This window comes from Medicago truncatula, chromosome 2, assembly GCF_003473485.1.
Source record: "Medicago truncatula cultivar Jemalong A17 chromosome 2, MtrunA17r5.0-ANR, whole genome shotgun sequence".
NCBI lineage: Eukaryota > Viridiplantae > Streptophyta > Magnoliopsida > Fabales > Fabaceae > Medicago > Medicago truncatula.
Window position 1 is genome coordinate 46,012,174 of NC_053043.1, and position 23,130 is coordinate 46,035,303.

Here is a 23,130-nt window from a genome sequence, read left to right on the forward strand (position 1 = left end):
CCATTTTTTCCATTACTACCATTGCTTTCCATTGATATTCTCAACATGAAATGAGGTAGGTCATATAAATTAATTCATTCCTTAATCCTTTCTTCTTATTGTATCCAAATATCTTGATTTTTTTTCCCCTTTCATTCTACGCTAAGAAACTCTAATGGAAAGAGATATAACCAAAAAAGCTAAAGGGAGAGGTTGAAAGGAAATGGTAAATTCTATAGCATGTTTAAAATCAAAGGTTGTGACTTGAAATCTAATTTCTTTCTATGATACCTCTTCTTTGTTTCTCCACATTGCAACTTAATTGTTTACTTCTTTCTTTCTGTTTTTATTCTTCACCAACAACAACGGTGAGTACCACAACTGAAAAGGGAAGAGGCCGTGTTTTGTCACTAGGACTTCATACCAGTTGCTAAAAAGATCCATAACCGGTAACAATTAAATATGGTGCATTTTTTTCTAATGTTTTCTTTTATTCATACTGCCTTTTTTTTCCTTCCTAATTTTTTGTTCACATTTTATTTCCTTATGTTTTTATCACAAAATCATTAATTTACTCTTTCAGTTGGTCATTTATAACTGGAGTGACCGTGACAGTTAAGGTGTCGCCGGCACAACATTACGAGCTTTTTCTTTTTGTTTCTTTAATTTTTTTCTAACTCATATTCTTTCTTTTTAATTACCACTTATTTCCTTATTCTTCTCACTCACATTTCTTCTATAGGGTTCTCAAAATTTGAGACTGCATCTGTAACTACTGACCCATGGATTGGAATGAATGAGTTTTTTGACTCAATATTTCTTCTATGGAGTGAAAAACTTAAGACATTCTTTGTTGGTTCCTTAATTTGTTGTCTTTGTTCATGTCTTTGATATTGTATTTACGGCTAAGTGGTTGCTCCATTTGTTCTCACGCGGGTAACACACTTTTGAGAATAGTGCGTTCTACTATATATATATATATATATATATATATATATATATATATATATATATATATATATATATATATATACGGGATTTGCTAGAACACACCCACTAATTTTTATGTGGGAGTGTTTTAACAAGTTATAACTAAAAAGTTAATAAATACACCTTAAGGTGTATGTTGCTATAACACACCTTCTAGAAAAAGCAAGTGGGTGTGTTCTAGCAAATCCTATAGGCATTTGCTAGAATACACCCACTTATTTTTTAGAAGGAGTATTTTAGCAAGTGAATAACTAAAAAGTGGTTAAATACACCTTAAGGTGTAGCTTTGCTAAAACACTCCCACATAAAAACTAGTGGGTGTGTTCTAGCAAACCTCTATATATATATATATATATATATATATTATGAATATTGGGTCTGCCATCTATGAATCATAATTGGTTGTTATGTTCATTTTTATATTTCCTTATCAAATTCACCATCGAGTTAGATGTTTATAATAAATTATTTTTAAGTTTTTTTGTACTAAGTTATTCTTTAGTCCATAAAATTTCTAACATTATCTTTGAGTAATGAAGTTCATAATAACAATGTCATTTTCATTTTTTTTTACACTTAGTTCTTAGATATTCTTTAAGAAGAGACATAAAAATAGTGGTTTCATGTCTGTAATGACAAGTTTTGCCTCTAATTCTAAGACCAACGTGGAAGGCATGGATTTTGTAAGCAATATTTTTATGATTGATGATTATATTTATCGTTTTGAACGATCTTCAACTCTTGGGGTCTCATTCACCATATAGGATAGACATTTTAGTTTTGCAGCAATCTTCAATACCATCAAGATTTTGTCAAGAGATGTTTAGTTTCCATCATTCTCGACGTCATATACCACACTATTTTTCTGATGTGTATTTTTTTGAACATAACATTTTTATGATATGTTAAACAACATATATGTCTTGCAAGAAAAAATATTTAACTGGCGAGTCATCAAAATTATACCACGTGTGAATAATTATCTTCTCAATAGGCAGAAATGGAAAAAATATCTTTCACCAAAACTTCAAACACCATATTTTCAAAAAAGTTCAATGGGATCTTGGGGGAACAAGAGATGGAGAGGTCTATCTTTCACTAAAGCTTCTTTGGTTATATTGCTTCAATGTATTAAACAATTTTAATTTTTGTATTAAGGAATTGTAGGTTTCTTCAACCAAAAGAGGAGAGTAATTAAGAGTATAACCAAGGTTGAGAAGGATGTACCGTATAGTTGAAATTGCTAAGAGAATGTGCAAAAAACATGAAAACAAAGCACATAGTGCGTGTGAAAATGCCAAGCAACAATGGGATGCATACATGTATATTAATTTATACAAGTCAAATATATTCATACGTTAGCGCAGTAGAAAAAACGGACAAACGGGAACGGGAGTGCACGTTTGGATGCTAGTAGTAATAATAATAAAAGTCTATAAGATAGTAATAGATTAATGTTTCAGACGGGCACAATGTGTGAGTCTGATCGCTTTTTTATTGCATTAATGAATATAAATTACAAACATTAGTTTTTATGAAATTTTGGTTTTGAAATTGATTAAAATTATAGGTATAGATATTTTGCATTTTCATATTGCAACAAATTATAAGCTTTTTTTTTCAATGACACCAACCATATAATATTGTGAGGGTTTGGAACGGCTGTTTCCCAACTCTAATGAACCCTTCTCTTTATTTAAATCCACCAGCAGAAAAGATTCAATTCTCCTCTTCACCCAAACCCTCTCTGTATCGTAACTGTTTCCATCATGCACAATGTCTCCGTCGCAAGTCACAACAATCCTCTAGCAACGCTGCAAGAATAGGCCGTGGAACATATACATCTCCTCCGTCAGCTGTGCCAGTTGTTCATCCATCTGTAGAAACCCCGGTTGCTGGCTCAGCTTTGATGGAAGCTCTGGTTATAAAAGTTGAACAGAAGCATACTCTAGGGTCAACTCCAGAGATGCTTCGTGAAGAGTAAGTTTGTTTTTTCACCTTTAATTTCTTCCAGCATATGTTGCTTCTCAGTATTAAATATTAACATTTTCATATAAGGTTACCTCACTTTTCAAATAATTTTTCTAAACTCAACATCCAATAATTATAATTATAATGATTAATAAGAAGCAAAATGTTGCAATGGAGTAAAAGTCAGAAAGAAAAAAAAAAAAAAAAAAAAAAAAGCCATGAATGTTGAATAGTAGAAGTTTTCAATCATAAGACTTTGTCTGTCCTTGATAGAATGTTTTGTCTCCAAAATAGCACAACACATGGTCAAAGAGATCCCTAAATTTCTACATGTATGACATGTCTCCTCCAAAAAAAATTACCTCCCACTATCTTTTTATTATAAATAGACTCTCTTTGTTCTTCCCTATCACTCAAGCAAGCTTCAAATTGTAAGCAATACAAAAATAGTAAAAAATCATGGGAAACAAAGCGCCTCTTTTGATCATGCTTCTTATTCTTTGTCATGGTGTGTCCATGACAATGGCAATGTGGGAGGCAGAAGACAAATCAAATGGACCTTCAACGAAAGACAAAAAATTGTTCTTGTTGCAAAACTCAAAGCGTGTGGTGAAGACTGATGCAGGAGAGATGAGAGTGTTAGAGAGTCGTGGTGGTAGAATATTGGAAAGACGCTTACACGTTGGTTTCATTACTATGGAACCAAGCTCACTTTTTGTTCCTCAATATCTTGATTCTACTCTCATCATATTTGTCCTTACAGGTATCATATCATTAATCCATTTGGATTTTAAATATTCATCATATGTGCTAAAAATAATAGATTGAAAAGATATGAAAAAACCTATTATAAGACAGAGTACAATTGAGTAATATGGTACAAATACATTTGTTTATAAGAAAGTTATGGAAAACAAACATATCCCGGAAGTTTTTTTAACTATGTTATTTGTGCGATTTACTATCATCGACTTTTGTAAATGACTAATATCTACTGAGGAATTCAGTTGGCCACCTCTTTCGTTCTCACCCCCCAACCACTTTTATTCGATGGCAGAAGGTAATTGAGTTCCATTTAGGGGGTTAACTTTAATCAACAAATGTTTTTATGCACATCGACCAGAAATTGAACCCTGAACCAAATGATTTAGAGACCATATAACTGTGATCACTTTTCATGGTAGAAATAACAAAAACCATATAAAACCTTGATAGTAGTTTTGGTATCTTGAACAAAAAAACTGCACCGTATGATCTGCATGACTAAAAATCATAGGAGTAACATAGTTAGATTTTTAAAATTTAAAGTGAAGTAAAAATATAGGAACTTGAGATCACTTGCGAAACTCCAAGATGTAATTCCTAATTATAACTGTATGTTGGAAATTTTAGAATTTAGGAGTTAAGTTGAAAATGGATTTCAGGGGAAGCAAAGGTTGGATTCATGTATGAGAATGAATTGGAGGAGAGTGAATTGAAGAAGGGGGATGTGTATCAAATTCCAGCTGGTTCTGCATTTTATTTGTCAAATATTGGGGAGGGTCAAAAACTTCACATTATTTGCAGCATTGACCCCTCAGAGAGTTTGGGAATTGGTATTTTCCAGGTATATACAAGCATTTGTATAATCAATACCTTTATATATAATTTGATTAATGTTGCTAATCCATTTAATGATATGGTTGGTTTACATGTTTGTAGTCATTCTATATTGGAGGAGGAGCTCCAGTGTCGGTATTTTCCGGATTCGAGCCTCAAATCCTTGAATCCGCATTTAATGTAAGGAAACTAACAAACAACTTCACTATGTGTCGGTGTTGAGTTTGATGTCTGTGCCTCTGTCAGTATTTCATAGATAGAAAACTGACTAATATGTTTAATAATTAACTCATCACAGGTATCAGGATCAGAGTTGAGTAAATTCTTCACAAGGAAACATGAGGGTCCAATTGTACACGTGGGCCATTCACATGCAAGTGCTTCAAGCATATGGACTAAATTCCTTCAACTAAAAGAGGATGAGAAATTGCATCACATGAAGAAAATGATTCAAGATCAAGAAGAAGATGACGTTGAAGAAGAAGTAAAGCAAAAGACAAGTTGGTCTTGGAGGAAGCTATTGGAATCTGTATTTGGAAATGAAATAGAAAATATTAAAAAGGACAAGGTTGCACATAAATCCCCTCGCTCTTGCAACCTCTATGACAGAAAACCAGATTTCAAGAACAGTTATGGTTGGAGTGTTGCTCTAGACGGTTCTGATTATTCACCACTTAAAAGTTCCGGTGTTGGAATTTATCACGTCAATCTCAAACCGGTACGCTAGCCTATTATATTTATATGTTTATTTGTTAGGATCTAGGTTGTGTGTAGTTATAATCCCGTTATTGTAACCGGTCAGCCAGATCTTAAACGTTCAATCAATATCAGACGGTCTAGATGTGGCAGACAGCTGGCTGTGTTAGTCACATTGCAGTCAATTCAAATCCAATTCACAATATTCTTTCAATAGATGTCCTTGACAACGAGTTGGATATCAACATAATTGTTTTTGATGTTGTCATAAAGAAATTGAGGTTGCATCGACAATACTTTATTGTGATTCTTCACAATATAAAGGACCACAATGCAGCTGTTACCATGACTAATATTTAAAACCTTGCTTCTCACAGTTAATCAATAAAATATACTTAACATAAAGTATGGAATATTTTTTTGAAGAAATAAACTATGGAATATGTCAACTATATTTATTTATTGCATAACAGATATAATTAATTCTTTTGCATTCAATTTATATGGCAGGGATCCATGATGACACCCCATGTAAATCCAAGGGCAACAGAGTATGGCATAGTGATAAGAGGTTCTGGTAGAATTCAAATAGTGTTTCCAAATGGAACCAATGCAATGGACACACATATTAAACAAGGAGATGTTTTCTTTGTACCAAGATACTTCGCATTTTTCCAAATAGCATCAAGCAATGAACCACTTGATTTCTTTGGGTTCACAACTTCAGCTCAGAAGAATAAGCCACAGTTTTTGGTCGGTGCCACGTCACTTATGAAGAGCATGATGGGACCTGAACTTGCTGCTGCTTTTGGAGTGAGTGAGGATTCAATGCAAAACATCCTTAATGCACAACAGGAGTCTGTTATAGTACCTACCCCATGGACTGCACCTGGATTATAAGCTGGACAATAAAATTCCTAATTTATTTTAGAATCTTAATGATTCATATGCACAATGGATGATGGGCGCATGATTTGAAAACTAATAATTTTTCATTTTTCAAAAATGAAAAGTGTTAGAAAATAAACCAAAGGAGCAAGAGAATAGAAATATAGAAGATGAGAGAGTATTTATATTATTCTCCTCTCATAAAATTTCTATTATAATGGGAGTCTTATTTATAGGAGAATACAAATGAAATGTATGATAGATGCTTCAACTGTAAGAGTTGTTGAATCTAGAGGCTATCATTATGTGTTGATTTTGATTATGCAATGAATGAAATGAAACACAATATTGCCATGATCATTAGCATATTGTTTATGATTATCCATCACAATAAAAATAATAGCATTTTCATGTATTTGTGATAATTTTTTTAACAATTATAAATAGAACGAAAATACTTTATACTTTTTTTTAGGACCGAATTACTTACACTTAACACTATAGAAAATCATGATCATAATCATCTAATAATACTTACTTTGGCCTTAATTCCTTTATAATATTCGGTCTACTTGACATTCGTCTCCAACATATACATATGATTCATATTTTTTCTTAAATTCAAGTTCTACAATAATATGCATTAAATTCACATTATTTTATAAATGACACCCAAATATAATAATCCAAAAAAAATTATGGACAATATTGAATACGAGTCGTACTTAGGGCCGTCTCTTAGGGGGTGCTAACAGCTCTACTGAGCTGCAGGGCCGTTCCTATAAAATTGGAGACCCGGCTTTCATAGTAAAGATAAGCCCCTTGTTAAAAAACATATATTTTTTTAAAAAGAAAAAAATTATAATTTTTTTGTTTTATTTTATTTTTGGAGAGAATTATTATAATTTTTTTTAGCAAATATTTGTTGTTAAAACGTTGCTATTTTATACGACAAGTATGAGCCAAAAATTACAATAGACCTCTAAAAAATAAGAAAAAAAAGTTATATTGTGTTTTTATTTGAAAATATATAGTCAAAAAGTTGAGGCGAGTTGGATCAAATTGAAGAGAGTATTACCTCAAATCCAAGATAATTAGGTCCAATTTGAGGTAAATTGGATTAATCCGTTTATTTCACTTAAATATATTGATGGGTCTGAATGAAATATAATTCTTTCTTTTGATTGAGTGAAAATGAACTTGATTTTCTCAAGTGACAATTGTTTGATGTATAAATATAAGAATAAATTGTATTTTTGGTCCCTTAACTATTTAGGTAGTATCGCTTTGGTCCCTTAATTAAAATTCAATTTATTTTGGTCCGTTAACTTTCTCTCTGTTACACATTTTGGTCTTTTACGTTAGTTTTAATTCAAAAATATTAGGGTTTTTTCATCTTCTTCTCCTCTTTTTCATCTTCATATCATCTCCATCAACAACAAAAATCCCAGAAAAATTCCAGAACAAAATGAAGAAATTAAACCCTAACGTTTTTGAATTAAAACTAACGGAAATGACCAAAAGGTGTAACAGAGAGAAAGTTAAGGGACCAAAATAAATCTAATTTTAATTAAGGGACCAAAGTGATACTACCTAAAATAGTTAAGGGACCAAAAATGCAATTTAGCCTAAATATAATAATACGTATATATCAACTTGATAGTTTCGTAAAAAAAAAAATTGATAATGTATTTTAGGATTCCCCATTCTCCATTTCTTTCTTTTAGGTTTGTTTCCGAGTTTGGAAGGGAATGGAGGAAAGTGGTTTAGAAGAAAAAAGAGAAGAAGAAAAAAAAGGAGCAAATGGAAGAAATAAATAATGGTGGGAGGGGAAGGTCGTTCTGGGGGTTCATTTTTCTTCCTGATATAAATATCTCCTCATTTGGGGAACTCAAAAATTATATTGGAGGAGGATTTTGGAGGGTTTACATGAATTTTTTAAATTTAATATGTATTTATAATATTCTCTTTTTTTAAGGATGTAGTTATAATATTCTTAAAATTAAAAATATATTAATCATAAACATTAATTTATCATTCCATAAAAAATTAGTCTTTAAAATAATTTGAAAGATTTTACCATTTTCCACTATATTTCCAACCCTCGAAAACCTTTTCTTCCCCTCCCCTCCAAACTCTCAAACAAAGCCTTAGGATCCATTCACCGTTTCATGATTCAAAGACACAAGCATTTAAATTGGTACCAATTTAGCTTGATAAATCTTTATTTCAATCACTATAAATTATAATCATTAGTTTTGTTTTGAAACAAATATTTGTTTTAATTGGCACTAGTTAAAGAAACAAATATATTAGCAGATAAATTTGAAGATAAATCAATTTTCTGTGGATTTTCTTGTGTTATTTACTGCGGAAGTATCTGCCGCAGAGAATCTGGTTACGGGCAAGAAAATTCCTTAAACACTGACCTTTTTTTTCATGAGGATCTTTTCACATTTGATGCGGATATACCTTTCATGCAAATCCTAAAATCCTTAGCAAATAATTACCAACAAAGGTATTAGTTGGGAACCTGCGAAATTTACACCAAAATCTGTAGGTAATTCTGCAGGAAATCAGAGAATTTTTTTTGGTACAAAAATCAGAGAATTTCTAGCAGTGATATAATAGTAATAGTAATCGAGATGCAAATAAGTGAAAGTAAGAGATTGAAAGAGATAAGTATAAATTAGTTTTCTATATTTATGGCATAAAAGAGGAGAATAAATTGTTTTTTTTTCTTATATCTATGCAATAATACGTTTTTTTTATTATTTAATAGCAAATTGAAAACCACTAAATTAATGTTATTAAGAGACTGACTAAGGACATTTTAGGAGATTTGGTGGAGTTCACTTTTATTAGATTATTATTATTAAATTATTGTTATTATAAGATTATTATTATTAGTAATGTAGTAAAAGGGCAACCCGATGCACTAAAGCTCCCGCATACGCAGGGTCAGGAAGGGGTCCCACCATTCGGTGTATTGTACACATCCTTACCCTGTTTTTTTACACAAGAGGTTGTTTCCAGTACTTGATCCCGTGACCTTCCAGTCACATGACAACAACTTTACCAGATGCGCCATGTAGTAATAGTAATAATAGTAATAGTAATAGTCTATTAGATAGTAATAGACTAATGTTCAGACGGGCACCATGTGTGAGTTTGTTCTTTTTTTTATTGTGTTAATGAATATAATATGAACATTATTTTTATAAAATTTTGGTTCTGATTAAAATTATTTTGAATTTGATATAAATTATAGGTATACATATTTTACATATTCATATTGCAACAAATTATACTTTTTTTCAATGACACCAACCATATAACATTGTGAGGGTATAATTGGAAGTTTTTTTTTTTTTAGTAAAGATAAATATAGTTTGTTACAAAACGATGGTTCCACTCCCGTTCCAAGGATGTTTCCCAACCCTAATGAGTTGTTGAACCCTTATCTTTATTTAAATCCACCCACACAAAAAATTCAATTCTCCTTTTCACCCAAACCCTCTCTCCATATCGTAACTGTTTCCATCAGGCACAATGTCTCCGTTGGAACAATCGTCTGGCATCGTTGCAGGAACAGGCCGTGGGAAACATACATCTCCTTCGTCATTTGTGCCAGTTGTTCATCCATCTGTAGTAGCCCTGGTTGCTGGCTCAGCTTTGCTGGAAGCTTTGATTATCAAAGTTGAACACACGCATACACAACTAGAAACTGTCGATTTTTGTACATAATTACCTGCGGATTTTGGGGATAATTCCGCAGAAAATTGGTTTCATGCGGATTTTGTCGAGGATTATGGTTCCCAGGTAATGCCTTCATGGGGAATCTATTCCTTAGGATTTTTGGATCCTCAGGAAAATTACATCCGTAGGAAGGGTGAAAAAGCTGTAGGAAACATACGGTCAGGTTTTGATGAGTTCTCCTGCTCGTAAGTGCGTCACAGCAAAAATTGCAGGAAACGAGAAATCCACTGGTATTTACGCAGGAAATTTTGGTTTATTTATTTAAAATAATGCATTTCAGAACAATAAAAACATGAATTATAGAAGAAAAAATCACCGAATATTCGATAATAAGCCACTCTTTCTTTTGCACCTAATTGATATGATGATATGGTCCGATAATATTACAAGCTTGATTGAAACAAGCTTTCCTATAATGACAGAAACCTAGTGTCAATAATGTGCCAAAGATGAGCTACTGGACTTCCCTTTTTGTAGCAATGCCATCATCAAACTTAGTGCTTTTTCTCAATGAAATAAACTTCTCACGTGCCTGCAACATGAATTTCAAAATCAATCAACGACAATCACGACTTTAAACTTGTGATTGCAACTTCAAGAGCATAAAACATTACTTGCTTCCTGTATAATGCTCCTTGCTTCTAGCTCAGGTTGACTCTAAGGAGCTTAAGAAGACACTGCTGCCCCATTCTGAGCATCTAGCAATTCTTCAAGGTTCAAACTAAAGGTTCAAATACTACTATGCTATAGCCTAAAAAAACTTCCAAATTAATTGAGACAACTTCATTACCTTAAATTGCATTCTTCATCGTTTTTAGTGCAACTCTTACACCAGCACCCGTGCTTTCAGTAGATTTCTTGTTGCAAGTCTTACATGCAGGATACTACATTTCCTGATCTAACCCTGTGAAATAGGCATAGCATATCATGACAACAACATATCACAGTGCACTTCTTCAAACAGGACCAAATTGACTGCATCTATCTGTAATCCAATACATTGTGAACACCATATATAGTTTCCAGTTTATTTAGGTTTACCTTAAGACATAAGTGATCGTTTAAGTGTTAAGGAGAGCTTATAACATGCCATGATGCCCATAAGCTATTTATAGCTTATTTCTACTAGCTTCCAATGACAGCTAATGAAAACAACTTAGTACTATATGATAATAAATTTAACTACATTCCCCAAAATAACTAGTTAGATAACAAGTTATTGTACCATCAAGATATCCTAATTCCTATCTACTTTGTTGGTTTCTTTATCCCTCCCCTGTTTATATGAATCCCTCCCCACCCCATTTAAAAGAAAGAAAAACATTTCATAGCACCAAAAGCTCCATTCTCTCTGCAATAATCACACTCATCCCTCATTTCCAGAGTTCACTAACACCAAAAGCTGAATTCCCTGTATATTCTTAGCTTCAAACACCCAAATCTTGAATCTTCCAGCTAATAAGAAAAATACAAACACACAAAAGTAAATAGCTAAAAAACCATCCATCTTTAAACGCCAAAAACAAAAACAGTACATACTTGTTGTCTTTATGCATTGACCCCACTCCAACCTGCTCAGTTGACAATACCATTGTAATACTAGCATACTTGGCAATATACCTCGAGATATTACATAGATAGAAATGCCAAACAGAAGCAGGTTCTACATATATCTTAATAACCACCAATTCACTAGCTTAAACATTTAGATTTAACTATGGACCATTCTCTGCAAAATAGTTAACAATATGCTTATAGAACTTACAAAACTCATAATGCTAGGAATACGCATGAAGTAGAAGTTAACATTATGGGCAAAAAAAAGAAAATGAAAAAATTGAGTTCAAAATTAGTGGTGACTTCTTCATAGTCACGAAGACAAGTAGAACAGTAGGAGAGATACTAGTTTACTGCGGATTTTCCTACGGTGATCTATCTGCAGGAAATTTCGTTCAAGCAAAGGAAATGACAGTAAAATCCTTAGGACTTCCTGCGGAAAATATTCCCCTGGAAAATCCGTAGGAAATACGTTAATTTCTAGTAGTGATACTCTACAGTCAACTCCAGAGATGCTTCGTGAGTAGTAAGTTTGTTTTTTCGCCTTTAATTTCTTTCTGCATATGTTGCTTCTCAGTATTAACGTTTTTTTTTATTTGATTTGCTTTATTCTATGGCTAATTATATCTCTTTCTTAGAGAGTTTGATGAAGATAGCCATCCTTTTGGGGACTGTGGCACCAATATCAGCTTTCCTATTCTACTCTTTCGTACATGTTTTCCCGTGGAAACTTGTGGTATTATCACTTTGTACCTTCAGTTGCTTTGGGACACGTTTCATCTTCTTCTTTAGCCATAAAAATTACGTCCGTTTCAAAAACTTCCAGACCAACAGTTGTAACTTCCGCTTCCAGCCGCTATTTGGGGGTCTTGCATTTCTCTGTGGCTATTGCATTTACGGCCTATTTTCTGTTTTGCGGTGTCGTCTTTGGCAATAAGATATTAGCGGCAGAAATAGCCTAATTTAGTTTGCTTGTTGCTTTAGGCTTTTTGTTTGTTAGAGCACTCAGTGAATGCATTCTAGTAGGTTTTTTGTTCCAATTGTTCAATCTCACATAGTTTTCTGTGGAATTGATCCCATTTGTTATAGCCATAGTTTATCTCATTATGCTTCTAAAAATTCAGAGAGAAAAAATGTGTTTTATTTCTAAAATATAATATTTTTCACAATTCATTCATGTGTTTGATTATTGTGTGAGTTGATTGGATTGTTTAGTTATAGATGGTTTACTTGGAGACCATCTAGAAGACCGGTCCAAGACCTTTCCCCTCATTTGTAGGATGACCTTTCTCCAAGACCGGTCATCCTACAAATGCCGCATTTTCTCCCCTCATTTTCCACAACGTCCATCTTGGTCCTAATGCAAGTAATTGCAAGATGACCTTTCTTTGCTCTACACATCGCTAAATCGGGAACCACCTTTGAGCCTACATAAGTTGGCGAATACTGTTGGTGGTGAACCATCTTACATGAACGGTTACATGCCAACCTATGCTTACAATGATCTAAACCAACCTGGAACATCCTACACAAATAACCCCCAAGCCAACAACCAATGTACAACAAACCACACTACAACAACCTACCAACACCAACTGACCTATAGCCCCAATTCACATCGGGTACCGAATATAATTTTTCAATTATTTCTCCTACAAATGACGTCGAGTTCGGTCAATCGTCATTGGGCCGTTTATCATTGAACTCCATTGAAGATAATCAATTTCTCAATGGCTTAATAGTAGTTTTAGCCCCCTAACTTTCTCAAAGTTGCGATTTTGGCCCCCTAAGAAAAAAAACTGCAAAATCGCCCGCTAAGTTTTGCATATGTGGCTGTTTTGGCCCCCAAGGCCAATTTTGACTCGGTCTTCGCTGACGTGGCACCCTAAGTGAGGTGCCACGTGTTATTTTTTATTTTTTTTTACCAAAAATTGGCCTTGGGGGGCCAAAATTGCTACAGTTGCAAAACTTAGGGGGCGGTTTTGTAGTTTTTTTTCTTAGGGGGAGAGAACTGCTATTAAGCCTTCCTCAATACGGCATGGCCTGCCATGGAAGACGATGTGTCGTTGACGCCTGGTCAAAGTATTCAAGTGCACAACGACGAAACTGACGGTCAACCAATTCATCGTCAAAGATCTCGACATCAAATTATTCCTCCCGCTCAAACGCGCTAAAATCCATCAAGAAATATTGGCGCACCATGGTGTGGAACAGGACCACATAATGCCCAAAGAAGAAATATTTAAATGTATTGTACCTTTAAATGTGTCATCTAAAATAATAAATATTTATTTCAACTATTTTTTTAAAATTTTAAAAACTAATTCTATTCTATTAAAATAATAAAACTAAAAACGAAAAAAAAAAAAAAAAAGAACATGTCACAAATGGGACTTGTGACATATAATAAAGACAAGATTTACAAATTTTGAGAATAGGGGGTATGTTGCAAGAGGGACTTGTGACATATCGGTGTGTCGCAAGTCAAAGTTGTGACATGGGGGTCAGCTGGTCAAAAATAGGGCAATTTTGAAATTTTTGTTTCAACTAGGGAAGATTTAGAATTTTGGTTTCATTTTAGGGCAGAAAAAATTCTGTATTTTGTGCCTTTCTTGGTCTAACCAATCGATTGAAGCTCTCCGTGGCATTGTATAACTTCTAAAAACCCATTTTCCTGTTGAGCCGGTTTAAAAAGTGACCAACTTTGTTTGGACATTTTAATGTAATTTCAAATTATCGGAAAAATTATTAATTAGGAAAGTAGTTTTGCAACTCAAATTATCAATAACATATATTTCCAAAATGAATATTGCATGTAAGATCAAAATTAAATAAATTATTTCATAAGAAAACATTAATTCATGCCTCACATAATTATGAGATAATTATGTTTATTTTTCTTAAAACCTGCTTCTAACAGACAAAAACACACTGCATGATTTAGAGATATTTTGACATAAAATTAACAAGTATGACTAATGTTTTGTTGTACTTACTACAACATTATCACAATAAGAAAAAAAATTAAGAACATTGGCTAATTCAAATAATTTTTCTAAACTCAAAACATTCAATAATTATAATTATAATTAATAAGAAGGAAAATGTTGCAATGGAGTAAAATTCATTAAAAAAAAAAAAAAAAAAAACCATGAATGTTGAAATATAAGAAGTTTTCAATCATAAGACTTTGTATGTCCTTGATAAAATGTTTGTCTCCAAAATAGCACAACAAATGGTCAACAAGATCCCTAAATTTCTACATGTATGACATGTGTCTCCTCCATAAAAAAAAAAAAAAAAAGAAAAATTACCTCCAACTATCTTTTTATTATAAATAGACTCTCTTTATTCTTCCTTATGACTCAAGCAAGCTTCAAATTGTAAGCAATACAAAAATAGTAAAAAATCATGGGAAAGAAAGCGCCTCTTTTGATCATGCTTCTTATTCTTTGTCATGGTGTGTCCATGACAATGGCAATGTGGGTGGAAGAAGAAGATAGATCAAATGGACCTTCAATGCAAGACAAAAAATTGTTCTTGTTGCAAAACTCAAAGCGTGTGGTGAAGACTGATGCAGGAGAGATGAGAGTGTTAGAGAGTCGTGGTGGTAGAATATTGGAAAGACGCTTACACGTTGGTTTCATTACTATGGAACCAAGCTCACTTTTTGTTCCTCAATATCTTGATTCTACTCTCATCATATTTGTCCTTACAGGTATCATATCATTGATCCATTTAGATTTTCAATATTAATCATGTGTGCTAAAAATAATAGATTGAAAAGATATGAAAAAAGCTATTATAAGACAGTGTACAATTGAATGATATGGTACAAATATAGTGTTGAAACTCTAGCAACTAACACATCATACTACCAAGTAAAACATTTGTTTATAAGAAAGTTATGGTAAACAAACAAAAAATTTAATGCATATCGACCAAAAATTAAACCCTGAACCAAATGATTTAAAGACCATATAACTGGTCACTTTGCATGGTAGAAATAACAAAAACCATATAAAACCTTGATAGTAGCTTTGGTTGCTTAACAAAAAAACTGCACTGTATGATCTGCATGACTACAAATTTTAGGAGTAACATAGTTAGATTTTTAAAATTTAAAGTGAAGAAAAAATATAGGAACTTGAGATCACTTGTAAAACTCCAAGATGTAATTCCTAATTGAAACTGTATGTTGGAAATTTTAGAATTTAGGAGTTAAGTTGAAAATGGATTTCAGGGGAAGCAAAGGTTGGATTCATGTATGAGAATGAATTGGAGGAGAGCGAATTGAAGAAGGGGGATGTATATCAAATTCCAGCTGGTTCTGCATTTTATTTGTCGAATATTGGGGAGGGTCAAAAACTTCACATTATTTGCAGCATTGACCCCTCAGAGAGTTTGGGAATTGGTATTTTCCAGGTATATACAAGCATTTGTATAAGCAATACCTTTATATATAATTTGATTAATCTTGCTAATCCATTTAATGATATGGTTTGTTTATATGTTTGTAGTCTTTCTATATTGGAGGAGGAGCTCCAGTGTCGGTATTTTCCGGATTCGAGCCTCGAATCCTTGAATCTGCATTTAATGTAAGGAAACAAACAAACAACTTCACTATGTGTCGGCGTCGTGTTCGATGTTTGTGCCTCTGTCAGTATTTCATAGATAGAAAACTGACTAATGTGTTTAATAATTAACTCATCCCAGGTATCAGGATCAGAGTTGAGTAAATTCTTCACAAGGAAACATGAGGGTCCAATTGTACATGTGGGCCGTTCACATGCAAGTGCTTCAAGCATATGGACTAAATTCCTTCAATTAAAAGAGGAAGAGAAACTACACCACATGAAGAAAATGATGCAAGATCAAGAAGAAGATGACGTTGAAGAAGAAGTAAAGCAAAAAACAAGTTGGTCTTGGAGGAAGCTATTGGAATCTGTATTTGGAGGTGAAATAGAAAATATGAAAAAGGACAAGGTTGCACATAAATCCCCTCGCTCTTGCAACCTCTATGACAGAAAACCAGATTTCAAGAACAGTTATGGTTGGAGTGTTGCTCTAGATGGTTCTGATTATTCACCACTTAAAAGTTCCGGCGTTGGAATTTATCACGTCAATCTCAAACCGGTACGCTGGCCTATTATTTAAAACCGTGATGCAACTTTTACTGTTACTAATATAAACAACCGTGATGCAACTTTTACTGTTACTAAAAAACCGTGATGCAACTTTTACTAATATGAATCGACAACATTTCTTCGTGATTCTTCACAATATAAAGGACCACGATGCAGCTGTTACTGTGACTAATATTTAAAACCTTGCTTCTCACAATTAATCAATAAAATATACTTAATATAAAGTATATAATTTGTCAACTACAGTTATTTATTGCATAACACATATAATTAATTCTTTTGCATTAAATCTATATGGCAGGGATCCATGATGACACCCCATGTAAATCCAAGGGCAACAGAGTATGGCATAGTGATAAGAGGTTCTGGTAGAATTCAAATAGTGTTTCCAAATGGAACCAATGCAATGGACACACATATTAAACAAGGAGATGTTTTCTTTGTACCAAGATACTTCGCATTTTGCCAAATAGCATCAAGCAATGAACCACTTGATTTCTTTGGGTTCACAACTTCAGCTCAGAAGAACAAGCCACAGTTTTTGGTCGGTGCCACGTCACTTATGAAGAGCATGATGGGACCTGAACTTGCTGCTGCTTTTGGAGTGAGTGTGGATGCAATGCAAAACATCCTTAATGCACAACATGAGGCTGTTATAGTACCTGCATTACAAGCTGGACAATAAAATTCTCGATTTCTTCGAACCAAAAAGAAATCTTAACGAATAATGATTCATATACACATGGGTTGATGGGTGCTTGATGTGAAAACCAATAATTTTGCATTTGCTAAGAGATAGAGAAGATGAGAGAGTATTTATAATATTCTCTTCTCATAGAATTTCTATTACAATGTGAGTCTTATTTATAGGAAAATACAAATGAAATGTATGATAGATCCTTCAACTTTAAGAGTTCTTGTATCTAGAGGCTCATATTATGAGTTCATTCTGATTATGTAATGAATATAATGAAACACGAGACTCACTTTTATCAGCTACAGTGAGGAAGAAGTCCATGTTGTCTATGGTTCATTAGCATGATCATTAGCATATTGTTTATGATTTTCCATCACAATGAAAAGCCATAAAATTAACCATCAATTGACATTCTCAGCTCAAAAATCAATATTACAACTCATACTATTATGTTATATAATATTTCAACCAACACACAATTGCATTATTGCAATCATTCATCAATAACATAAACAAAGTAGAGGGAGTAAGCATGTTCTTACAGTTTCAAAGAGAACAAAATGATATGGATGAGGTTTCTGTTTGTATGCAATTTGGTGAGGACAGTGAGATGAGATGCGATCGAGCTTCTAGCGAGGGCTGAACAAGACGTGAAGCGGAGGTGAATGATTGGCGCATAATTCCTGTTTTTCAATCTCAGAAGCATGATAATTTCCATTATTCCCTACACATTGGAATTCATACTTGAATTCTTGAGTTATAAACTATGTACAACATAATGCACTTCTCAAGCTTATATACTAGTCAAATTACCTGCTGGATTTTTTACAACATGTGGTTCACCACTTCCAGTAGCCTTAAACTTGTCCTATTCACAACATGAGTTATAAATTTATGTTTTTTTGTTGCTAATTTTTTAAAGGTGCGAGCTGCGGTGCAACATTGCTGCACTTTGTTTCTACGACCTTTACAGACGCGTTAGGGGAATATATATTATTTTTTAAAAACAGCATATATCATTAAAAGCCTGGCACAAGAAGTGGAAAAGGCAAGAAACTACAAACAAGATCCAAAACTGGCGCAAAACAAAAGCACAGGGATCCACTCCAAAACAGAAAAAATAAAACCTACAGCACTACAAGCCTATCAGTAAATAAAATAAATACCCAAATCCCAGCCAATTTCTTTGATCCGTTTTACATTCCTTGGTTTCTTCTTCCTCATTAAAGGTAGGTGGTGGTGACTCGGTGACTTATTTTGCGGAGAGGGAGAGAGACGAAGGAGTATGTATGGTGTGGGGTGTATTTGTGTATGTGAGAGAGAATGGTGTGGTGTACTGTGCATCTTTTGTAACTTGAAGATAATGTTGTGCAGCATGATTTTATTGTATATCTAGGTGAATGTTTCATGATTTTGAATTTGAAGTAGCTAGCATAATATAGGATATGTTCTGCTACTTTTCAAGCACCGGCAATGGCTTTGACATCAAGTGCTTGTGGTCAGGATACCAACATTAACCATTTCAAAAGTACAGGACGCATCTATTGTAAATGGACCAAACATGATGTGTTTTAACGGAGACAAACAGTGTAAAGTTAGAAGGGATGTGTTTGTCACATTGAAAATTAAGTAGGGGAGATTTGTGTATGATTGAAAAATAGAGGGGAGGTGAGTGTCATTTCAACATACCTCAAGGGAGGTAGTGTAATTTTCCCTAAAATTAATTCATAAGTTTGGGTCAGGTCATAGTGAAACTAATAATAGTTCACTTAAAAGTATAAATTTTTAATAATTCAAATAGAACGAAAATAATTTATACTTTTTTTTGAGAAGGGAAATACTTACACTTAATACTATAGAAAATCATAATCATATAATAATACCTACTTTGACGTTAGTTCCTTTATAATATTCGGTATACTGACATTCGTCTCCAACATATACATAGGATTCATGCTTATTCTTAAATTCAAGTTCTACAATAATATGTATTCAATTCACATTATTTTATAAATGACATCCAAAAATAATTAAGGCTAAACACGCAATTATTATCTTGTCAATTTTATGGACAATATTGAATATGAGTCGTACCCAAGGCCGTCTCTTAGGAGGTGCAAACAACTCTACTAAGCTGCAGGTCGTTCAATAGAATTGTAGTAAAGATAAACCCCTTATAAAAAAACACATTTTTATAAAATAAAATATAAAGCAAAAAAAAATAATAAATTTTGTTTTATTTTATTTTTGGAGAGAATAGTTATAATGTTTGTTAAAACATTGCTATTTTATACGACAAGTATGAGCCAAAAATTACACTAAGTGCTCTAAAAAAAATTAGAACAAAAAAAATATATTGTGTTTTTATTTGAAAATATATAGTCAAATAGTTGAGGAGAGTTGGATGTATTACCTCAAATTTAAGATAAATTAGGTCCAATTTGGGGTAAATTGAATTAATCCTAATTTACGGATTAATTCCGTTTAATCTTATATAACACAATATAATCCTCAAATCCGTTTTTCAAATTTAATCTATGTAGTTATAATATTCCTAAAATTAAAAATATTTTTCATAAACAAATTTATCATTCTATAAAAAAATTAGTCTCTCAAAAAATGTGAAAGATTTTACCATTACCCCCTATATTTCCAACCCTTCAAAGTTTTCCCTTCCCCTCTCCTCAAAACCCTCAAACAAAGCCTTAGGGTCCATTCTCTGTTTCATAATTCAGAGTCACAAGCATTTAAATTGGTACCAATTTAACTTGATATATCCTTTTTTCAATCACCAAATTTTAATTATTAGTTTTGTTTTTAAACAAATATTTGTTTTAATTGGCACTACTTAAAGAAAAAATTATATTAATAGATAATTCCGCAGATAAAGAAATTTCCTGCGTATTTATCTGTGGATTTTCTTATTTTGTTTACTGGGCAGGAAAATTCCTTAAACACCGACCTATAGGTTCACATTTTCTGCGGATATACCTTTCATACAGATCCAAAAATCCTCAGCAAATAATTTACCCACAAAGGTATTACCTAGTATTTGAACCTTTGGTTCAACCTTGAAGAATTACTAGATGCTCAGAATGGGGCAGAAGTGTCTTCTTAAGCTACTTAGAGGTATAACTTGAGCTTGAAGCAAGGAGCATAATACAGGAAGCATGTAATGTTTTATGCTCTTAAAATTGCAATCATAAGTTAGGTCCGAGGTATTTATATCCATGTTTTATGCTCATGAAATTGCAATCACAAGTTTGAAGTCATGATTGTTGTATTTGTTCGTTGATTGATTTTGAAATCCATGTTGCAGACACCTAAGAAGTTTATGTCATTGAGAAAAAACACCAAGTTTGATGATGCCACTTCCATAAAAGAGGGAAGTCTAGTAGCTCATCTTTGGCACAGTATTGACTCTAGGTTTCTGTCATTATAGGAAAGCTTGTTTCAATCGGATAATATTAGTGGACTATATCATCATATCAAATAGATGGAATGAATAAGTCTCGAATTTCTACGAATAAGAAAGAGGGACTTATTATTGAATATTCTGTGTTTTTCTTCTATAATTCATATTTTTATCGTTCTGAAATGCATTGAAGCGCATTAATTTTTTTTTATATAAATAAACCAATTTCCTGCAGAATTACCGGTGGATTGCTCGTTTCCTGCGGTTTTTGCTGCGACGCGCTTACGGGCAAGAAAATTCCTCAAAACCTGACTGAATGTTTCCTGAAAAAAATTTCACTCTTCCTGGAGATGTACTTTTCCTGCGGATCCTAAAATTCTAATGAAACGATTACCCACAAAGGTATTACCTGAGAACCAAAATCTTTGGCAAAATCCGTAGGAAAATTGACAGTTTCTGGTAGTGCCTACGGCCGTAAATTCCGTTTCCGGCAGCTATTTGGGCATCTTACATTTCTCTGTGGCTATTGCTTATTTACAGCCTATTTTCTGTTTTGTGTGGTGTCGTCTTTGGTAACAAAACACTACCAGCAGAACTAGCCTAGTTTAGTTTGTTTTAGGTTCTTTGTTTGTTAGAGCACTCAGTGCATGCATTCTAGTAGGTTTTGTTCCAATTGTTCAATCTATAGTTTTGTGTGGAATTGATCCCATTTGCTATAGCAGAAATTCATCTCATTATTCACAAGGTATCAGGATCAGAGTTGAAGAAATTATTCACAAGGAAACATGAGGGTCCAATTGTACACATGGGCCATTCACATGCAAGTGCTTCAAGCATATGGACTAAATTCCTTCAACTAAAAGAGGATGAGAAATTGCATCACATGAAGAAAATGATGCAAGATCAAGAAGAAGATGACGTTGAAGAAGAAGTAAAGCAAAAGACAAGTTGGTCTTGGAGGAAGCTATTGGAATCTGTATTTGGAGATGAAATAGAAAATATGAAAAAGGACAATGTTGCACATAAATCCCCTCGCTCTTGCAACCTCTATGACAGAAAACCAGATTTCAAAAACAGTTATGGTTGGAGTGTTGCTCTGGACGGTTCTGATTATTCACCACTTAAAAGTTCCGGCGTTGGAATTTATCACGTCAATCTCAAACCGGTACGCTAGCCTATTATATTTATGTTTATTTGTACGGATCTAGGTTGTGTGTAGTCATAATCCCGTTATTGTAACCGGTCTGCCAGATCTTAAACGTTCAATCAAGATCATGTGGCAGACAACTGGCTGCGTTAGTCACACACAATTCAAATCCAGTTCGCAATATTGTTTCAAATAGATGTCCTTGACAACCAGTTGGATAGAAACATAATTGTTTTTGATGTTGTCGTAAAGCAATTGAGGTTGCATCGACAACATTTTATTGTGATTCTTCACAAAGGACTGCGATGCAGCTGTTACCGTGACTAATATTTAAAACCTTGCTTCTCACAATTAATCAATAAAATTACTTAATGTAAACTACTCCCTCCGTCCCAAATTGTACGACGTTTTGGGCATTTCACACATATTAAGAAATGTAACTAATATTGTGTGGAAAAGAGATATTATGAGTTGTTTTACAAAATTGTCCTTAATAAATATTATGGGAAAGATAAATAAAAGACTTGAAAGAAGAGAGAGTAATAAATAGTTAAGGTTATAATAGGAAAAGTAACATTAATGTTTCATTGGTATTGTAAAGTGACATACAATTTGGGACAAATCTTTTTTCTAAAGTGACATACAATTTGGGACGGAGGGAGTATGTAATATGTCAACTATATTTATTTATTGCATAACAGATATAATTAATTCTTTTGCATTCAATTTATATGGCAGGGATCCATGATGACACCCCATGTAAATCCAAGGGCAACAGAGTATGGCATAGTGATAAGAGGTTCTGGTAGAATTCAAATAGTGTTTCCAAATGGAACCAATGCAATGGACACACATATTAAACAAGGAGATGTTTTCTTTGTACCAAGATACTTCGCATTTTGCCAAATAGCATCAAGCAATGAACCACTTGATTTCTTTGGGTTCACAACTTCAGCTCAGAAGAACAAGCCACAGTTTTTGATCGGTGCCACATCACTTATGAAGAGCATGATGGGACCTGAGCTTGCTGCTGCTTTTGGAGTGAGTGAGGATGCAATGCAAAACATCCTTAATGCGCAACATGAGTCTGTTATACTACCCGCAGAACAAAATAATGAAAAGAATTTAGAGCATTCCGAAATGATTCCAAAGATTGTCAAAATCATGACATGATGATTATGGAGATTGAATAAGATGGTGTTGAAGTTATAAGAGGGACTAGATTGTTGAACTAGAAGTCTATTAGGCTTTTTCTTTTTCTTTTTGTCATGTTCTTTTGTTGTTT

General features: G+C 33.3%; 3 protein-coding genes across 3 annotated transcripts; all 3 read left to right on the forward strand.

Annotated features, from left to right (window-relative positions):
• The first annotated feature begins 3,462 nt into the window (after positions 1 to 3,462).
• LOC11422144 (vicilin-like seed storage protein At2g28490) lies at positions 3,463 to 6,198 on the forward strand. Its single transcript, XM_003597130.2, has 5 exons — positions 3,463 to 3,703; positions 4,365 to 4,546; positions 4,642 to 4,719; positions 4,838 to 5,257; positions 5,746 to 6,198. Exons 1-5 carry the CDS (start codon positions 3,463 to 3,465, stop codon positions 6,133 to 6,135), a joined length of 1,311 nt encoding a protein of 436 aa, XP_003597178.2. The 3' UTR covers positions 6,136 to 6,198.
• An 8,715-nt stretch (positions 6,199 to 14,913) lies between these two features.
• Positions 14,914 to 17,375, forward strand: LOC11408895 (vicilin-like seed storage protein At2g28490). Its single transcript, XM_003597133.2, has 5 exons — positions 14,914 to 15,157; positions 15,683 to 15,864; positions 15,960 to 16,037; positions 16,156 to 16,575; positions 16,888 to 17,375. The coding sequence occupies exons 1-5, from the start codon at positions 14,914 to 14,916 to the stop codon at positions 17,269 to 17,271; spliced, it is 1,308 nt and encodes a 435-aa protein (XP_003597181.2). The 3' UTR covers positions 17,272 to 17,375.
• Positions 17,376 to 21,079: 3,704 nt separating this feature from the next.
• LOC11411451 (vicilin-like seed storage protein At2g28490) lies at positions 21,080 to 23,068 on the forward strand. The gene is made up of 3 exons (XM_003597134.4): positions 21,080 to 21,100; positions 21,387 to 21,863; positions 22,584 to 23,068. The coding sequence occupies exons 1-3, from the start codon at positions 21,080 to 21,082 to the stop codon at positions 23,016 to 23,018; spliced, it is 933 nt and encodes a 310-aa protein (XP_003597182.3). The 3' UTR covers positions 23,019 to 23,068.
• Positions 23,069 to 23,130: the final 62 nt, after the last annotated feature.